Below are 19,316 nucleotides of genomic sequence, written 5' to 3'. Positions count from 1 at the left end.
CTATTTTAAAATAACAAACACTTGATTGAAGGATAAAAACTACATTTAAACACCAAAAAACTCTTAGCCATCTCCGTGGAGATGTTGCCTGTGCAACGGCAAAGAGAATGACTGGGGTAGGCGGAGCCTAGGAGGGATCATGTGACCAGCTTTGCTGGGCTCTTTGCCATTTCCTGTTGGGGAAGAGAATATCCCCACAAGTAAGGATGACGCCGTGGACCGGACACACCTATGTTGGAGAAAAAGCATTTTTTTTAGTAAACTGGGTACTGGCAGACAGCTGCCAGTCCCCAAGATAGCTACTAATAGGGTAGAGGGGGAGGGTTAGAGAGCTGTTTGGGGGGGATCCTACACATCAGCATACGTAAATATGCTAAAAAAACTAAAAACAATTTTAAAAAATACCTTTTATTTTAGTACTGGCAGACTTTCTGCCAGTCAATATTAGGGCAGCATTAACTACATGGGAGGCGCAGTGAGGATTGTACCCCACAAGTTCCAATTACTTAAAAGCCACCACTGCTCTACGGCTACACCCCAGGAGAAAGCAGAACAAACTGCTGAAAAATAATAAAATCTTGATTGAAGAATCTTCTTCCAGACACCTAAATTTTACCACCTCCTTGCTCTTAACATAGGCAAAGAGAATGACTGGGGTTGGAGGGAAGGGAGGTGATATTTAACAGCTTTGCTGTGGTGCTCTTTGCCGCCTCCTGCTGGGCAGGAGTGATATTCCCAAAATTAGATGATCCGTGGACTCACCGTGTCATTAGAAAGAAATATTTTTGCAGGTCACTTTGAAATTACATTTTAAAATTAGGCTGTTTACACTAAGGCACCAGCTTAATTGCACTGTGATGATTATTTGGAGAATAAAGCAATTTTTAAAGTTTTTAAATATATTGCAGCAACTGAAAATTGCATTGCAGATTAGGTGCAGAAAAAAAGCTAAGTTTTTAGAATGACCATTGAATAAATTTGTTTATTTTCCTCTTGGTCCAACATCACATAATTATAACGTAAAAATGTAGTAACAAAAAAAAGGTGCAATGTTTCTAAGAATGTCTTATACTCAGGAGTCAAAGCTTTTGCAGACTGGAAAAAGCTAGGGGGCAGGGTTGAAAAATTTCTGAGAGCCAGTAATCAATCCATGAGCTGCCAATTTGCACTGCTGCTCCATATTTGACTGTACTATTCAAACAGCTCTGGCTGCACTGTGTTAAGAAAAACTTACACAATGCAGCCAGAGCACAGCACTGTTTGATGAGAAAAGTCTGATGTGGCGCTGCACTGCAAAATTAATTCCCATGAAGATTTATGAATGTCTCATGTTCTTTCTGCAGACCTGCTACATTTTCTGTGATGACAATTTAGATCATAGCATGTTCTGCCTTGGGGACAACGTTACGTGTTGCTTTGAAATCAAGCAGAGACCCTCCATTCCTTTAAAGTCCCTATGCGCTTGTAATATAATTTTAGTTTTTATATTTTCAGCCCAATGTATAAAAATAATAGCATAAAATATCATCTATCTACTTTTACTGTACTGGTCTAAGATAATCAAATCACTCACCTTATGTCTTACAATGCAGCTCTATTGGCAGTTTTACAGACAAGTGAGTTATTTGCTCAAAAGAAAATCAGATAATTCCCTTACCTGTCTAGGTAATTTACAATGTTTGGGTTCTTGTTTTCCCTCATAACAAGGATTTCATTGATGATTAGTTCTTTCTTTGGCTGTTGCTGAAGATTCATTTGCTTGATTGCAACCTGCATGCAGAAAAAGTAATTTAAAAAATGGGTGTCATCATATTACTTATAAAAAGCTATGTGTACTTGTGTGCTCATCTACACAAGCTAAGTAAGCTTAAAACCTTACTGGATATCAAACACATTTTATCATATTTGTGCCTATAATATAAAACAATAACTACATTGCACAATATCTGTAGCCACAATGTCAGCAAAATGCATTTCAGTTAAGGGGCATGGTTTGCTTATCTTGCCTTTTACTGTGGCCAATTAGAAACAGATACAAATGTGCTCTTATGTTGGTCAAGCAATCACTGTGTCAAATGTGTTAAGGTCCAAGTTCAGAATCCAAAAGGATCCTCTGATGACTCAGTTTTGAGTTAAATTATAGGAGAATCAGGTAAATTAAATAATTTCCATTGTATTGAGAGTTTAAATGTCCCTTTAATAAGATTATAGATATCCAAAATGAAAACACTTTACCAAATTATTTTTTTTAGTATAGGTTTTTATTTTTTTTCCGTGGCACCAGTTTGTTGCTGTTTCTTGTTGAACTACTGTACCTAATAATAATATTCTGCCTTGTCACTACTAAATTTTAAAATACGGGATTACTAAAATAAACTATATATACACATATAGCAAATACTGTTTTTTGTTTTGTATTTTTATAAAGGGGCTGGATGAAAACCCAAATCCTAGAACAGCACCTTTTTTAGGTGGGTACAAGACCCCTCACCTTCCTGTTACACAAATAAAGGGACATACGTTAAGACAAATGTTGAAAGCTGCATGATAACGAACCTTCATACCTGAGAATTTAGCAATAAATAACGTAATGAGTATAAAAAGTTAGTTTTTTCTTATCACTGATTTCCCTTTACCCAGAACAAAATGACGATTGCTAACCAATTACAAACTAATATACACACACATAGGATTTTAGCATGAATTATCGTTTTCACATGCGCAGTTAAAAAGGACATGAAACCCATTTTTTTTTTCTTGTGATTCAGATACAATTAAAACAACTTTCCAATTTACCTATATCATAAAATTTGCTTTATTTACTTGGTATCATTTGTTGAAGGAACAGCAACATGCTACTGGGAGCTAGCTGAACAAATCTAGTAAGCCAATGACAAGAGGCATATATGTGCAGCCACCAATGAGCAGCTAGTTCCCAGTAGTGAATTGCTGCTCCTGAGCCAATCTATGTATATTTTTTTAACAAAGGATACCTAGACAACAAAAAAAATTACAAAGTTGACTTTACTGTCCCATTAACAATGCACAAACCTCTTCATTATTGAAAACATAACATTATTGCACCATGCATTCATTATTTGCTGCCTTTTGCTGTAAAATACATCAAATAATTGTGCTTGTTCTACTTTCTCCCAGGGAGGCTTGGGTTAATACTGTTATCTACTTTTTTTGTGAACTAGTGTTTTCTTTCCCTCTCACCCTCACCCTTTTTCTTCTCTTAAGGTGGATTATCAAAACTGAAACGTGGATGCGAGCATTTCCATTTTGAACAGAAATATTCTGAAAAATACTTCCTTTAAGGATTACTTTCTGTTATAATTTTTAAGCCAAACAACTAACATATTAAAGTTAATAAACATTAATTAAAACCTACTGACCTATATTTTCTCCAAAACGAAGTTTCATAACGTTATAAAAGTTATATCTTTTATTCCCTGATGATGTCACGTTATCCTGCCCACTATTTTCAGCACTGCATGTTCAAAATACTTAAACCAATGAAATTGTGTTTAAAGCGCCATTTTGAAACCTAGGTATTGTAAACGGATTGGTACAGAGCAAAGGATACCCACGGAGTGGGTTTGGAAAACAATTAAATTTGCAGACAAGATTTCTGATATACGGTAGAGATATGTTAAAGGGACATTATACACTAATTTTTTCTTTGCATAAATGTTTTGTAGATGATCCATTTATATAGCCCATAAAGTTTTTTTATTTAAATAACATGATTTATGTAAGAACTTACCTGATAAATTCATTTCTTTCATATTAGCAAGAGTCCATGAGCTAGTGACGTATGGGATATACATTCCTACCAGGAGGGGCAAAGTTTCCCAAACCTTAAAATGCCTATAAATACACCCCTCACCACACCCACAATTCAGTTTAACGAATAGCCAAGAAGTGGGGTGATAAGAAAGGAGCAAAAGCATCAAAAATAAGGAATTGGAATAATTGTGCTTTATACAAAAAAATCATAACCACCACAAAAAAGGGTGGGTCTCATGGACTCTTGCTAATATGAAAGAAATGAATTTATCAGGTAAGTTCTTACATAAATTATGTTTTCTTTCATGTAATTAGCAAGAGTCCATGAGCTAGTGACGTATGGGATAGCAGATACCCAAGATGTGGAACTTCCACGCAAGAGTCACTAGAGAGGGAGGGATAAAATAAAGGCAGCCAATTCCGCTGAAAAAATAATCCACAACCCAAATCAAAAGTTTTAATCTTATAATGAAAAAAACAGAAATTATAAGCAAACGAATCAAACAGAAACAGCTGCCTGAAGTACGTTTCTACCAAAAACTGCTTCAGAAGAAGAAAACACATCAAAATGGCAGAATTTAGTAAAAGTATGCAAAGAAGACCAAGTCATTGCTTTGCAAATGTGATCAACAGAAGCTTCATTCTTAAAAAGCCCAGGAAGTAGAAACTTACCTAGTAGAATGAGCCGTAATCCTCTGAGGCGGGAATCCACCTGACTCCAAATAAGCATGATGAATCAAAAGTTTAACCAAGATGCCAAATAAATGGCAGAAGCCTTTTGATCTTCCTAAAACCAGAAAAGAAAACAAATAGACTAGAAGTATGTCTGAAATCTGAATAGCTTCAACATAAGATTTCAAAACTCTTACCATATCCAAAGAATGAAAGAATCTTGCCAAAGAAGTCTTAGGAAAACAATAATTCCTCCCTAATGTAGTTAGAATTTACAACTTTAGGTAAGAATTGAAATGAGGACAGCAAAAAGCACCTTACCCTGATGAAAAAAAAACAGAAAAAGGAGATTCACAAGAAAAAACAGACAATTCAAAAACTGTTCTAGCTGAAGAGATGTCCAAAAAGAACAATACTTTCCATGAAAGTAATTAATGTCCAGAGCAAGCATATGCTCAAATAGAAGAGCCTGAAAAGCCTTCAGAACCAAATTAAAACTCCAAGGAGGAGAAATTGGCTTAATGACGGGTTTGATACGAATCAAAGCCTGAACAAAATGATGAATATCAGGAAGCAACACTGCCTTATTCTGATGAAAAATCAGAAAAGGAAATTCACAAGAAAGAGCAGATAACTCAAACTCTTCTAGCAGAAGAGATAGCCAAAAGGAACAATACTTTCCAAGAAAGTAATTTAATGTTCAGAGAATGCATAGGTTCAAACGGAGGAGCATGTAAAGCCCTCAGCACCAAATTGAGACTCCAAAGAGGAGAGATTAACTTAATGACAGGCTTGATACGAACCAAAGTCTGTACAAAACAATGAATATCGGGATGATTAGCAATCTTTCTGTGAAAAAAGAACAGAAAGAGTAGAAATTTGTCCTATCAAGGAACTGAAAACAAAACCTTATCCAAACCAACCTGAAGAAATTATAAAATTCTAGGAATTCTAAAAGAATGCCAAGAAAATTGAGAAAAACACTAAGAAATGTAGACTTACGAGCCTGTAACATAGTATTAATCAATGAGTCAGAGAAACCTCTATGACTAAAAATCAAGCGTTCAATCTCCATCCCTTCAAATTTAAAGATTTGAGATCCTGATAGAAAAATGGGCCTTGAGAAAGAAGGTCTGTTCTTAACGGAAGAGTCCAAGGTTGGCAACTGAACATCCAAATGAGATCCGCATACCAAAACCTGAGAGGCCATGCTGGAGCCACCAGCAGTACAAACACTCCATTAGAATTTTGGAAATCACTTTTGGAAGAAGAACTAGAGGCGAAAGGATATAGACAAAAATGATAATTCCAAGGAAATATCAATGCATACACTACTTCCGCCTGAGGATCCCCGGACCTGAATAGGCCCCTGGGAAGTTCTTTATTCAGATGAGATGCCAACAGATCTATTTCTGAAAACCCTTACATCTGAAAAATTGAAAAACATATCTGGGTAACAGAGACCATTCTCCCGGAAGTAAAGCTTGATTAACAGAGATAATCCGCTTCACAAATGTCTATACCTGGGAAAAAGACCACAGAATTTATAGATAGGAGCTGGATTTAACCGAAGCAAATATCAGAGATACTTTTGTCACAGCCTAAGGACCGATAGTCCCACCCTGATGATTGACATATACCACAGTTGTGACATTGTCTGAAAAACAATAAACCTCTCTTCTTCAAAAGAAACTAACTGAAGAACTCTGAGAATGCACGGAGTTCTAAAATATCAAATGGTAATCTCGCCTCCTGAGATTTCCAAACCCCTTGTGCTGACAGAGATCCTCAGACAGCCTCCCAACCAAAAAGACTCACATCTGTAGAGATCATGGTCCAGGTTGAAAGAAACGAAGAGACCTGTAAAACTAAATGAAGGTGAACTTAACCATCAAATCAAGATAGTTAAACATTAGGATCTGAAGATTTAAAATGTGAAATCCTAGAATCCCTGCACCATTATTCAGCATAAAAAACTGGAAAGGTTTTCCATGAAAATGAGCAAAGGGAATTGAATCCAACGCTGCAGCCATAAAACCTAAAACCTCCATCCATATATAGCAACTGAAGGAAATAATAGAGACTGAAGGTACCGACAGACGGAACCCAATAAAATTGTCACTTGTCTGTTTAGAGACAAAGACAGTGACCCAAACTATCTGGAAACCTAAAAAAAGGTGACCCTTGTGTGAGGAATCAAGAGCTTTTGAAAAAAAAAAGATCCTCTAACTATGTCCTGAAAGAACAAAGTTGAATCATATGAGATTCCGCAGCCTCAGAAAATAATCTGAATGGAAACAGAAAATGAAGATATGCATCTATTGTATCTAATGAAAACAAATAATGCCATCACTGACCAACAAAAGGCAGAATAGTTTTGAATAAAACCCCAAAACCCAGTTCTAAAAAATGGAACTGGAAGAAATACCCCAGAAGATTCCAGGACTGAGCAGTGCTTGAACCCCAACGGGTGATCAGCCGCGCTTCAACATTATCCCAAAATATATAAGACCGAAACACACTTAACGAAAGTGTTAGCCTTACTGGAATAGCTGGAATATCATAGAGAAAAAAAGACTTCTCACAGACGGTTTTACTCTGAACTTAATTCTGTACCCAAAATCAAAGAAATTTGCAAAACAACAAATTTCAAAAAAAATCTTAACCTGCCCCTTACCAGCCAAACTGGAATACGGCACATATATTGCAATTTTAGGGAGCTGATTTTGAACTAAAAGATTTCCAATTTAAAACATGTTACTTGGGAATTTGTTCCTTAAAAAGAACAACCAAACTAATAAAAGCTTAAAGTTTTAGTCTTAGAACTCAATCTTGAAGCCCAGAGTAACAGTTAAGAATTGAATCCAATTATAAACCAAATAATTGATTATTTTAGAAAAAAAGAAATATGGATTTTTAGAAATCACAAAATTCTTCTAGCTAAAACAGCTAAAGACATAGATTAAACCTCATTTGCAAAAATATTCAATAAAATGAAGACACAAATGAAATTATTAGCATGATAACCCAGTTAAAGGACCAGTCAACACACTGAACTTGCATAACAAATGCAAAACAACAAGACAAATGCAACAGCACCTAGTCTAGTAGATTTTGTCCCTTTAACAATGCTAAAATAAATCATAATCTGATACTTGATCTAAAAGTAAACAGAAAAATTAAGCAATTGCAACATCGTTCAAATAAATCACAGGTCCAAGAAAAGAACCTGAAAATAAATAATTTTCCTTAAATAAGATACATTCATCTAAAGGAAAATAAATACTATTTTGCTATAGAAACAATAGCATAATTAGCAGGAGTAGAGATAGCCCCATTAAATTGGAGAACCCTCAAAATTGAAATTAACTGCCGGCAAAGAATATAGTTTAAAACCTTTGAAGAAGGAATAAAAGAAAATTCTCAGCCTATTCCATTCCCTAGTATGAGGAACTGGAAAAAACCTCAGAAAGCACAGAAGAATAAATAAGCAGAAATAAAATGTTAGCTAGTCTTGAAAAGAACTAGTTACCTTAATATCCAAAATAATCAACACCTTTTCAACAAAGAACAAATGTACTTTAATAAAAAAATAAAAAAGTAGATTTGTTAGTGTCAATATCTGATGAAGAAAATTCTGAATGAGAAAAAAACATCATCAGAGAAGGATAAATCAGTATGTTGTTGGTCATTTGAAACTTCAATAATTAAAAAAGAAGTTTGAAAAAGACCTAAAAATTTTATTAGAAGGCACAATGTCAGACAAAGCCTTTAAAATAGAATCAGAAAAATATTCTTATAAATCTTCTAAGTATTTCTTGTACATAAGATGTAAAAAGAATAGCAATATATAAAGCATAAATACTAATGGATTCTGCATGTAAAAGTTTATCGTGATAACTTATTACAAACCATAGCTAAAGATAAACATTCATAACATTTAAAATAAATGAACTTAGCTTTGGTAGGACTGAACTCAGTCAACAGGAATCCCTTAGAACGTTTTGAAACAGGAACAGTGAAATCTTGCAATATGTAATAGAAAAAAAACAATATTTAAAGCAAAATTATCAAATTACTTAAATGACAGTTTCAGGAATGGGAAAGGAATGCAAAATAATAAGCTTCTGGAAACCAGAAGCAATAAAAAAAGTGAGGTTTAAATAATGTGAGGAAAAAAAGTGGAACAAAAAATATGCCCACATTTTTGGCGCCAAATATGACACCCACATTATTGGCGCTAAATACAACGCCCATATTTTTTGCGCCAAGTATGACGCCACATCCTCTGACGCCAGAACCGACGCCCACATTTTTTGGCGCAAAAAAAATGTCTGAATACACATGCGTCAAAAATGACGTTAACAGAATACAAAAATGACGACATTTTTGCACCAAAAAAGTCCGCTCCAAGAATGACGCAATAAAAAGAAACATTTTCTTCCCCCGCGAGCCTAACAGCACACAGGGAAAAATGATCAATTGAAAATTTTCAAGGTAAAGAAAAATAAATTTAATTAAAACATAATTTATGTTTACCTGATAAATTTCTTTCTCCTACGGTGTGTCCGGTCCACGGCTTCATCCTTACTTGTGGGATATTCTCATTCCCTACAGGAAATGGCAAAGAGAGCACACAGCAAAAGCTGTCCATATAGCCCCCCTCTGGCTCCGCCCCCCCAGTCATTCGACCGACGGTTAGGAGAAAAAGGAGAAACTATAAGGTGCCGTGGTGACTGTAGTGTACAGAAAAATAAAATTTTTAAACCTGACTAAAAGCCAGGGCGGGCAGTGGACCGGACACACCGTAGGAGAAAGAAATTTATCAGGTAAACATAAATTCTGTTTTCTCCTACATTGGTGTGTCCGGTCCACGGCTTCATCCTTACTTGTGGGAACCAATACCAAAGCTTTAGGACACGGATGAAGGGAGGGAACAAGTCAGGTAACCTAAACGGAAGGCACCACAGCTTGTAAAACCTTTCTCCCAAAAATATCCTCCGAAGAAGCATAAGTATCGAATTTGTAAAATTTGGCAAAAGTATGCAGAGAAGACCAAGTCGCTGCCTTACAGATCTGTTCAACAGAAGCCTCATTCTTGAAGGCCCAAGTGGAAGCAACAGCTCTAGTAGAGTGAGCTGTAATTCGTTCAGGAGGCTGCCGGCCGGCAGTCTCATAAGCTAATCGGATGATGCTTTTTAGCCAAAAGGAAAGAGGTAGCAGTAGCTTTCTGACCTCTCCTCTTACCAGAATAGACGACAAACAAAGAAGATGTCTGTCTGAAATCTTTTGTTGCTTCTAAATAGAATTTTAAAGCACGAACTACATCTAGTTTATGTAACAAACGTTCCTTCTTCGAAACTGGATTCGGACACAGAGAAGGAACAACTATTTCCTGGTTAATATTCCTGTTGGAAACCACCTTTGTAAGAAAACCAGGCTTGGTACGTAAAACTACCTTATCCGTATGAAACACCAGATAGGGTGGAGTACACTGCAAAGCAGATAATTCAGAAACTCTTCGAGCAGAAGAAATAGCAACCAAAAACAGAACTTTCCAAGATAGTAACTTAATATCTATGGAATGCAAAGGTTCAAACGGAACCCCTTGAAGAACTGAAAGAACTAAGTTTAGACTCCATGGAGGAGTCATAGGTCTGTAGACAGGCTTGATTCTAACTAACGCCTGTACAAATGCTTGTACATCTGGCACGGCTGCCAGACGTTTGTGCAACAAGACAGACAGAGCAGATATCTGTCCTTTTAGAGAACTAGCTGACAAACCTTTATCCAAACCTTCTTGGAGAAAGGAGAGTATCCTAGGAATCCTAATTTTACTCCATGAGTAACCCTTGGTTTCGCACCAACAGATATATTTTTTCTTATGGTAAATTTTCCAAGTCACAGGTTTTCTGACCTGAACCAGAGTATCTATAACAGATTCCGAAAACCCACGCTTAGATAGAATCAAGCGTTCAATTTCCAAGCAGTCAGTTGCAGAGAAACTAGATTTGGATGTTTGAATGGACCTTGTACTAGAAGGTCCTGCCTCAAAGGTAGCTTCCATGGTGGAGCCGATGACATATTCACCAGGTCTGCATACCAAGTCCTGCGTGGCCATGCAGGAGCTATTAGAATCACCGAAGCCATCTCCTGCACCACATACTCTTTACCATCCCCGTGGAGATGCTACTTGTTCAGAGCGGCAAAGAGAATGCCTGGGGGGTGGAGCCAGAGGGGGGGCTATATGGACAGCTTTTGCTGTGTGCTCTCTTTGCCATTTCCTGTAGGGAATGAGAATATCCCACAAGTAAGGATGAAGCCGTGGACCAGACACACCAATGTAGGAGAAAATGCATTATCCCAAACAATGAAACTGACAGGAATACTGATTATCCTGAATCATGGCAAATATAAGTTTAAATACATATATTTAGAACTTTACATATAAAGTGCCCAACCATAGCTTAGAGTGTCATAAAAAATAAGACTTACTTACCCTAAGACACTCATCTACATATAGTAGACAGCCAAACCAATACTGAAACGAGAATCAGTAGAGGTAATGGTATATAAGAGTATATCGTCGATCTGAAAAGGGAGGCAAGAGATGAATCTCTACGACCGATAACAGAGAACCTATGAAATAGATCCCGTAGAAGGAGACCATTGACTTCAAATAGGCAATGCTCTCTTCACATCCCTCTGACATTCACTGCACTCAGAGGAAAACCGGGCTCCAGCCTGCTGCGAATCGCATATCAACGTAGAATCTAGAACAAACTTACTTCACCACCTCCATGGGAGGCAAAGTTTGTAAAACTGAATTGTGGGTGTGGTGAGGGGTGTATTTATAGGCATTTTAAGGTTTGGGAAACTTTGCCCCTCCTGGTAGGAATGTATATCCCATACGTCACTAGCTCATGGACTCTTGCTAATTACATGAAAGAAAAATGTATAGTTTTGCTTATTTTTAAATAACATTGCTCTGATTTTCAGACTCCTAACCAAACCCCAAAGTTTTATGTGAATACTTTCAGCTACCTTCTCCAGCTTGCTCCTGTTTGTGTAAAGGGTCTTTTCATATGCAAAAGAAGGGGGAGGGGGGGGTGTCTTATATGCCACTTGCAGTGGGCTTTCCAACTACCTTTTCAACAGAGCCAAACTGACAGCTTCTAAGTAAGTTTTTAAACAGTTTTATACTGAATTTTTATATCAGTATCTGTGCATCTTATTCTTTATAGTAGTGTCTATTACATGCAGTTATATGAAAATGGGTGTATACTGTCCCTTTAATGAAATGCTATTGATAAAAAGCGTATTTGGGGAAGTTAGTTAGTAACAGGCATAGAAAATATTTACTTACAGTGGCTCTTTTAGCAAAAATGCTTCTGGTAAGCTATTACTGTGTTTCAGCAGCATTTGCTGATATGTTGTGAGTGCCCTGTTCACCAGTATTCAAACACAGCTGTTTGTTTAATTTTACACTAGAAAAATATAGCATGCATTACATTTTTAATAAAAATTTAACTCTGTATTTTGTTATTACGATTAACATTAAATATGATTAAGGTGTAAATTAAATGTGACTTTACGCCACAACTTAATTATGCATTTTCCGTTGTCCAAACTTTACATTTATTTTAATGCATACCATTAATAAGATCTTTACTATATATGTTTAATGTATTATTTTGATATAAAAGGCTGAAGAAATTCCTAACATGGTCAATATTATGTACAAGGTGCTAAATTCTCACCAGAAAAGGAATTTGACAGACAATTAATATAGTTTGCATAGAAATTATCAAGAAAATAAAAGCTATGTTTAGTAATGGACCTTTTACATTGAAGTGATCCCTTTATCACGTGAACAGATATATTGTAGAAGCACAGAAACTTGCTATATAGTTTGCTATAGACACGCTTACCTCTTGGCCAGTAGCTATATCTACAGCAATATACACTGTTCCAGATGCCCTAAAGTAAGGAGAGAAAACAAGGAGAGTAAAACGTCAGCTTAAATAAAATTATCTATAATTTATACAACCTTTCATCCACACCACATGCCAAAGTGTTAACTCTCCCACACACACAAGCAGTTTATTACTGAATGGAATTCGGCACTGTGCCTCAAAGAATGCAGACACCAATATGTTTATTTACATTAACTGTGCTCTCATCTCTAGGTAATTTCTCTGTTAATTATAAAACTGAATCATTTAATTAGGAAAATATTATTAAAGAAATACAATAATATCTAGAATAATAAAAATGAATTATGTTTCAACATTCACCACGCTATAAATTATTAAATGGGTTGGCACCTATCTTAGCAAGGGACAAAGTAAGGATTACTCTGGTCTGCTTTTCTAATATTGCTAATCTGAAAACTGTAGGTTTTTTTTTATACCCCAAGAGAGACTGAAAGACATTCCATCTAATTCAGAATCCTGACATTCTACATGCTGCACAGTGACTGCTTGATCAGCCCATAATAAGCAGCAAAGGAGATAATACTCAAGACTTTTAAGGGATATTTCAATGGATTTCAGAACTATGCACATCTTGCTAGCAAAACACTGGTTACTGCTCCGCGTGTTATTTTTTCCCCTTAGAGATGCCACTTATTGAAGCTCTACTCTTCATATAGGGTGCCGCCATCTTGAAGCTTAGGTGTTCTTGCACTGTGAGACAGAAGCAGCGCACATCCACAGATCAGTGAAACTACTGGGCTGTATACAGTTGTATTGTGCACTTTGGGTTAGCGTGCACGATACAGAGCCAGAGTCTTTCATTTTTTGTGGTGGTTGCAATGCTCTATTATTCCTGAGGGCTTTTGAATAATTATGGAAAATAAATGCATAAATATAAAGCACCCACTCCGTATTGTGTATACCAGCACAAAATGCACAATACAAAAAGCCATTATGTCACTGATCTGTGAATAAGCACCACACTAGTCATAAGGTGCAAGAATACCTAAATTCCAAGATGGCGGCATCCAGTATGAAAATGCAAAGCTTCACCAAACAGCACCTGTAAGGGGTTAAAATAGGGGAATGATGCTGAAGAAAGCTGCAGGCACAGGAAGAACAAAAAGCAGTGAGAATGCTATTATAGTTGTGCCCAACAGTATAATATACATTTAAAGGGACATTAAACACTAAACACATAATACAAAGAATGAAGAATTTAAAGAAAAGATTAGTCTGAGAATAACATGTAGAGGTATTTTATAAAGTTTTATTAGCGGTTTAAATAGTGTAAAGGTTTAGTGTCTATAAAACAATGGGAGTTGCCATGTTGTAACTTAGGTTACCTTCTCTGCTGTGGCCAATTAGGGACAGTTATAAATGGGTCACTAGAGTGTGCAGCCAATGGCTGTGTGGAATATAGCAGCGTTCTGCACTTCCATTTCTAATTGTGAACTGAAAAGCTCACAATTTCAGAATGGAATTAGAGGAAAAGGGGACAAAATAAATAATGAAAGTATATTGCAGAGGTATATATATATATATATATATATATATATATATATATATATAATACAGATACATATATATATATATATATATATATATATATATATATATATATATATATATATATATAATACAGATACATATATATATATATATATATACACACATACATACATATATATATATATATATATATATATATATATACACACACATATACAGTATTTACATACACACACATACATATATATATTCATTTTATATTACCATCTCAAAGTGTTTAATGTCCATTTAAGGAGACAAAGGATACAAAAACTATACAGTGTGCTGATAAATCTGCACAAAAAGCACTATTTCTTTTGCAAGTCATCCTCCTGAGTGTATATCTTAGCTAGAAGGGTGTTGCAATGTGACAAATCCCAGAGCATTATATAACTAATCCATTGGGATTACTGAATATAATAACTCTTCCATATGTACACAGAAATTACCTCACAGGCTCCATGCCTAAATTAATTAGCAAAGATATGAACATTTACTGAGCCGCCCCCCACACAAACAGTACAAGTTGCACTGCTGTATAAATCTAGTTTAATTTTTTGACGAATAGGCCTGTCGGGTTTTGCTCAGCCAAGAATAGATAAATAAAATATAAGGCTCTTACACACCTTTAATCTATTATAAAAATTATTTAATAAAGCACTATTATAATAAAAACATGACATGCTGTAATGCATTAAGAGCACGTAATGTTAAGACTATCGACCTTACACTATTGTGTGTTAATCTCTATAAAAAGGGTTAAATACACAGTAGAAATACCAAAAGGGATTTGCAAAGCACTGCTGGTCCCGAGTGGAAAATGCCACTGAACCAATCAGCAGCACTAGTTTCACATTGGAGTCGTGTCACTTGCGCTGCTGATTGGATCCACAAAGGGGGTTAAACGCACATTATTCTACGGTTAATAGTCTTAAAGGACCAGTAAATGCAGTAGATTTGCATAAACAAATATATTATAAAAAGACAATGCAGAAAGCACTTAGTCAGAACTTCACATGAGAAGTAGATTTTTTTCTGAAAAATGTCAAAGTTTTGTCTATTTCCACTCCCCCTATATCATGTGACAGCCATCAACCAATCACAAATGCATATACATATACTCTATGCATTCTTGCACATGCTCAGTAGGAGCTGGTGACTCAAAAAGTGTAAATATAAAAAGACTGTGCACATTTTGTGCATATAGCCAAACAAAAACTATGTCCAAATTCCTATTCCTTATGCTACTTGCCCTTGCAAATGATGTAGAGTCTAACCCTGGTCCCCCAGCAAATTCCATTCCTAGCCTTCCAGCTAAAAAAGGCCTCTCCTTTGTGCACTGTAATATACGCAGCTTATTTCCAAAAATCGATGCACTGCAAGCTTGGTGTTTACAGTACAAGCCAAAAATCATTGTTATCTCTGAATCATGGCTAACTGCAAAAATACCTGACTCTGCCATTGCAATACATGGGTGTACATGCCATAGAATTGACAGAGCAAAGAGAGGAGGCGGCATTGTAATTTATGTTGACAACTCCACAAAGTTCACCCCCATACAAAAATCTAGCTCTTCTGCCAACTTTGATTTCCTTTCTGGCAAAATTGAGATCCCGTGCAGTAAATCAATCATTGTTGCAGGAATCTACCGCCCACCAAGCTCCCCTGTGCATTCCATTTCGGACATAGCACAGCTCCTTAGTGAATCCATAACTCAAAACCCAAAAAGTGAAATTTTGGTTTTTGGAGATTTTAACAGTTGTCGCTCGTTGTTTAAATCTTTGCAGCTAACGCAATTAATCTCCTCCCCAACTCGCATAAACATCAAAAGCCATAATCATACCCTGCTCGACTGGATTCTCTCCACTTCTCCCGACCGAATCCAGGAGGCAGGTGTTCTCCCTAACAATTTCAGTGACCACTGCTTAGTGTACTGCGTGCGCAAAATAAAGGCAACTAAATCCTCTCCCAAGGTTAAAATCACCAGGTCCTTCAAAAAATTTAATCTTCAATCATTTCTAAATGACATCAAGAACCTCCCCTGGCACAGATTAAACCTAATCCCAGATCTAGACTCTGGAGTTGAATTCTTTCAGTCTGAACTCCTACAAGTTTGGAATTTACATGCACCGCTGCGTAAGGTGAGAGTAAAAGGAGCACACTTGAATTGGATCACAGCTGACCTCATTCAAATGTACCAATTTCGGGATTCATTGTGGTCAAAGTTCAAGCATACTGGCTCTATGAATGATCACTGTGTATATAGAAAATGGCGAAATATATGTACTAAACAAACAAAATTGGCTAAGGCGCAATATTTCTGTGAAAATCTGAATAATAATATATGTAACCCTAGAAAGTTTTGGAAACTCATAAATAACTTACAAAATCCACCAATCCACTCCCAACCCTCCACTGTCAATGTGGATAACCAAAACCTGCAACTCCCCTTAGAAGTAGCAAATGCCTTTAACAATTATTTTGTAGGATGCTCCACCACCCTGATTGACAAACTAATAAATGGCACGCATCCTGAAGCTACAAATGTGGATCAGGCCCCACTAAAACAGCAAAGACCCAATATAGAAAAGTTCAATTTTAGACCTGTACCCTTCAATGTCATTAAGAAACACCTCGATAATCTAAAAATAAAAAACCAGTCAGGACCTGATCAAATCCCAGCAATGCTGTTGAAGCTCAGTGCGCCGGCAATTGCTAAGCCTGTTGCAACCCTAATTAACGAATCCTTGGTGTCTGGATACATACCCAAACTCTGGAAAACTGCAAGAGTAGTGCCTATTCATAAAAGTGGGGAGTTAACCTTGGTTTCTAACTATCGTCCTATATCACTGCTCCCTGTATTGTCAAAAATCCTAGAAAAATGCGTCCATACGCAATTATGCGAGTATTTCCAACTTTCTAACTATCTGACCCCTGATCAATCAGGTTTCAGACCGAATCACTCCACTACAACTGCCCTCCTAAAAGTTTGCAACGACATCCAAACTGCCATGGAACAAGGAGACCTAACTGGAGCTATTTTCCTTGATTTTGCAAAGGCTTTTGACACAGTGGACCATGACCTACTACTTCTCAAACTAAAAAACTCTGGTATTGCTGATCACCCGTTAACCTGGTTTAAATCATATGTATCGGATCGATCACAATATGTCTCTGTCTCTAACAGTGACTCCCTCCCTCTCCCAGTCACATGTGGTGTTCCCCAAGGTTCCATTCTCGGCCCCCTACTATTCACATTATTTATAAATGATTTGCCTAATGTCTGCAAATCCTCAACTGTACACATTTACGCAGACACGGTAATCTATGCAAACAAATCTGATCTGCTGCAGCTTGAAACAGTGCTCCAAGACCAGTTCACAGAGGTAGAAAAGTGGATCTCGAAAAACAAACTCTTCCTAAACACTGACAAAACGGTCACAATGATCTTTGTAACGGGACCTAAAATACATAAATTACAAAATTCCCATCTTCGCATCAAAACAAAATCCAATTGCACGCTGACCGCAGTCCACTCTTTTAAATACTTAGGTATGTTGTTAGACCCCAATCTATCTTTTGGACTCCACATAGAAAAAATTGCCTCTAAACTTTATCCAAAACTAGGTGCCCTGTACAGAAACAAATCTTGCCTCAGCCCTACAGTAAAGGAAAAGATTGTACAGCAAATGCTGATGCCTATCTTGGATTATGGGGACATAGTATATGCACCTGCTCCGCAAACTCACCTTAATAAACTAAATACGTTATATAACTCGCTCTGCCGCTTTGTGCTACAATGTAACTACAGGACCCACCATTGTGACATGCTAAAAGAACTAAACTGGCTGTCGCTGGAATCCAGACGCACCCTCCATCTTTCCTGCCTTGTCTTTAAGAGCCTTTCTGGGAAGCTCCCACCCTGCCTGAGCAGAATGCTCTCCCCTGCTATTCCCACCTCCTATAACCTCCGATCCAATAACAGCACATTATTTAGCTTGCCTCAATACAAAAAGAAAGCAGCTCGATCCTCCTTTTCCTACAGAGCGCCACAATTATGGAATGACCTCCCTCACACTTTAAAAACTTCCCCAAGCCTAAAATCCTTTAAGAGATCCCTCTATACATATCTCAAAACAGAATGCTCCTGTCATGGTTGATTATATATTTCCTACCTGCTCTATATTAAATTTTTGCATATATTGTGTATTATTATTGTTTTTGTATTTTATTGTACCCTATTGTATCAATGCAATGTTTTGTGATCCCAGGACATACTTGAAAACGAGAGAAATCTCAATGTATCCTTCCTGGTAAAATATTTTATAAATAAATAAATAAAATAAATGTTGTTAATGGAAGTAAATTTGAAAGTTGTTTAAAATTGCTGCTCTATTTGAATCATGAAAGTTTAATTTTGAATTGAATGTCTCTTTATAATTGCATGCGCTGACATAATTTAAACTTTAGTTGGGTACGTTTTTCCTCTGAAATTCAGGGTAGCGAAGGGGTTAAAACAACCAGACACCCTGTAGTGGAAATACAGCCATCAGCAGGTGCAGAACAACATAAATAATGCTATGCAGGCCTCAGATTTACTAACAAATTAACAGACAGATGTTCCCTTAGCATAAAAAAAATACTTAAAGGGACAGCAAACCTCAACATTGTGTTGGAGATACCTAGGTAGGCATCTGGAGCACTACATGGCAGGAAATAGTGCTGCCATCTAGTGCTCTTGCAAATGAATAACATTCTTGCAAAACTGCTGCCATTTAGTGCTCCAGAAATGGCCGGCCCCTATGCATAAATCCCTGCTTTTCAACAAAAGATAACAAGAAAAAATTGGGTTTCATGCAGAAATATTTGAAAATGTTTAAAGTTTGGTATTTCCTATGCAGGATAGACATTTTTAGATTTGACTTTTCCTTTAGGGGTGATTGCTTATACCTGTACCACTAATCACATTGGGCTGCATATTTTTTTTAAATACACTTAGATATCATTTATACAGTGGTTTCCACTAATGCAATAAAGCAGAGATATAAAAAGTCCTCTCTCTTGCTTTTACCTACTGCTACAGAGGAACAGATCACTTGTTGGCCTTTGCTAAACTTGTCTTATCTCCTGCCAGGAACACTGGGGCTAGGTCCTTTCTGACAGGAACACAAAGGCAGCATTTATGCAGCAAGCTGAGTCAGAGGCATTGTTCCTGACACAACACAGTGTGCTCAGCGGCCTGTGAACATCTCGGGCAGCATCAGAGCAGTTTGTAACACAGGACTGAACACGGTGGGATTTGCAATCAGAATGTATACATTTATC

At 36.7% G+C, this 19,316-nt stretch overlaps 1 protein-coding gene across 1 annotated transcript in view; it reads right to left on the bottom strand.

Annotated features, from left to right (window-relative positions):
• Window positions 1-19,316, bottom strand: part of PAK1 (p21 (RAC1) activated kinase 1) — a 240,750-nt gene that overhangs the window by 89,388 nt on the left and 132,046 nt on the right. The window contains 2 exon segments of the mRNA XM_053708687.1: window positions 1,658-1,770; window positions 12,396-12,444. Coding sequence (XP_053564662.1) covers window positions 1,658-1,770; window positions 12,396-12,444 — 162 coding nt within the window.

Source organism: Bombina bombina, chromosome 3 (genome assembly GCF_027579735.1).
Source record: "Bombina bombina isolate aBomBom1 chromosome 3, aBomBom1.pri, whole genome shotgun sequence".
Classification (NCBI taxonomy): domain Eukaryota; kingdom Metazoa; phylum Chordata; class Amphibia; order Anura; family Bombinatoridae; genus Bombina; species Bombina bombina.
The sequence above is the reverse complement of the archived record's forward strand: the minus strand, read 5'-3'. Positions and strand labels throughout refer to the sequence as shown.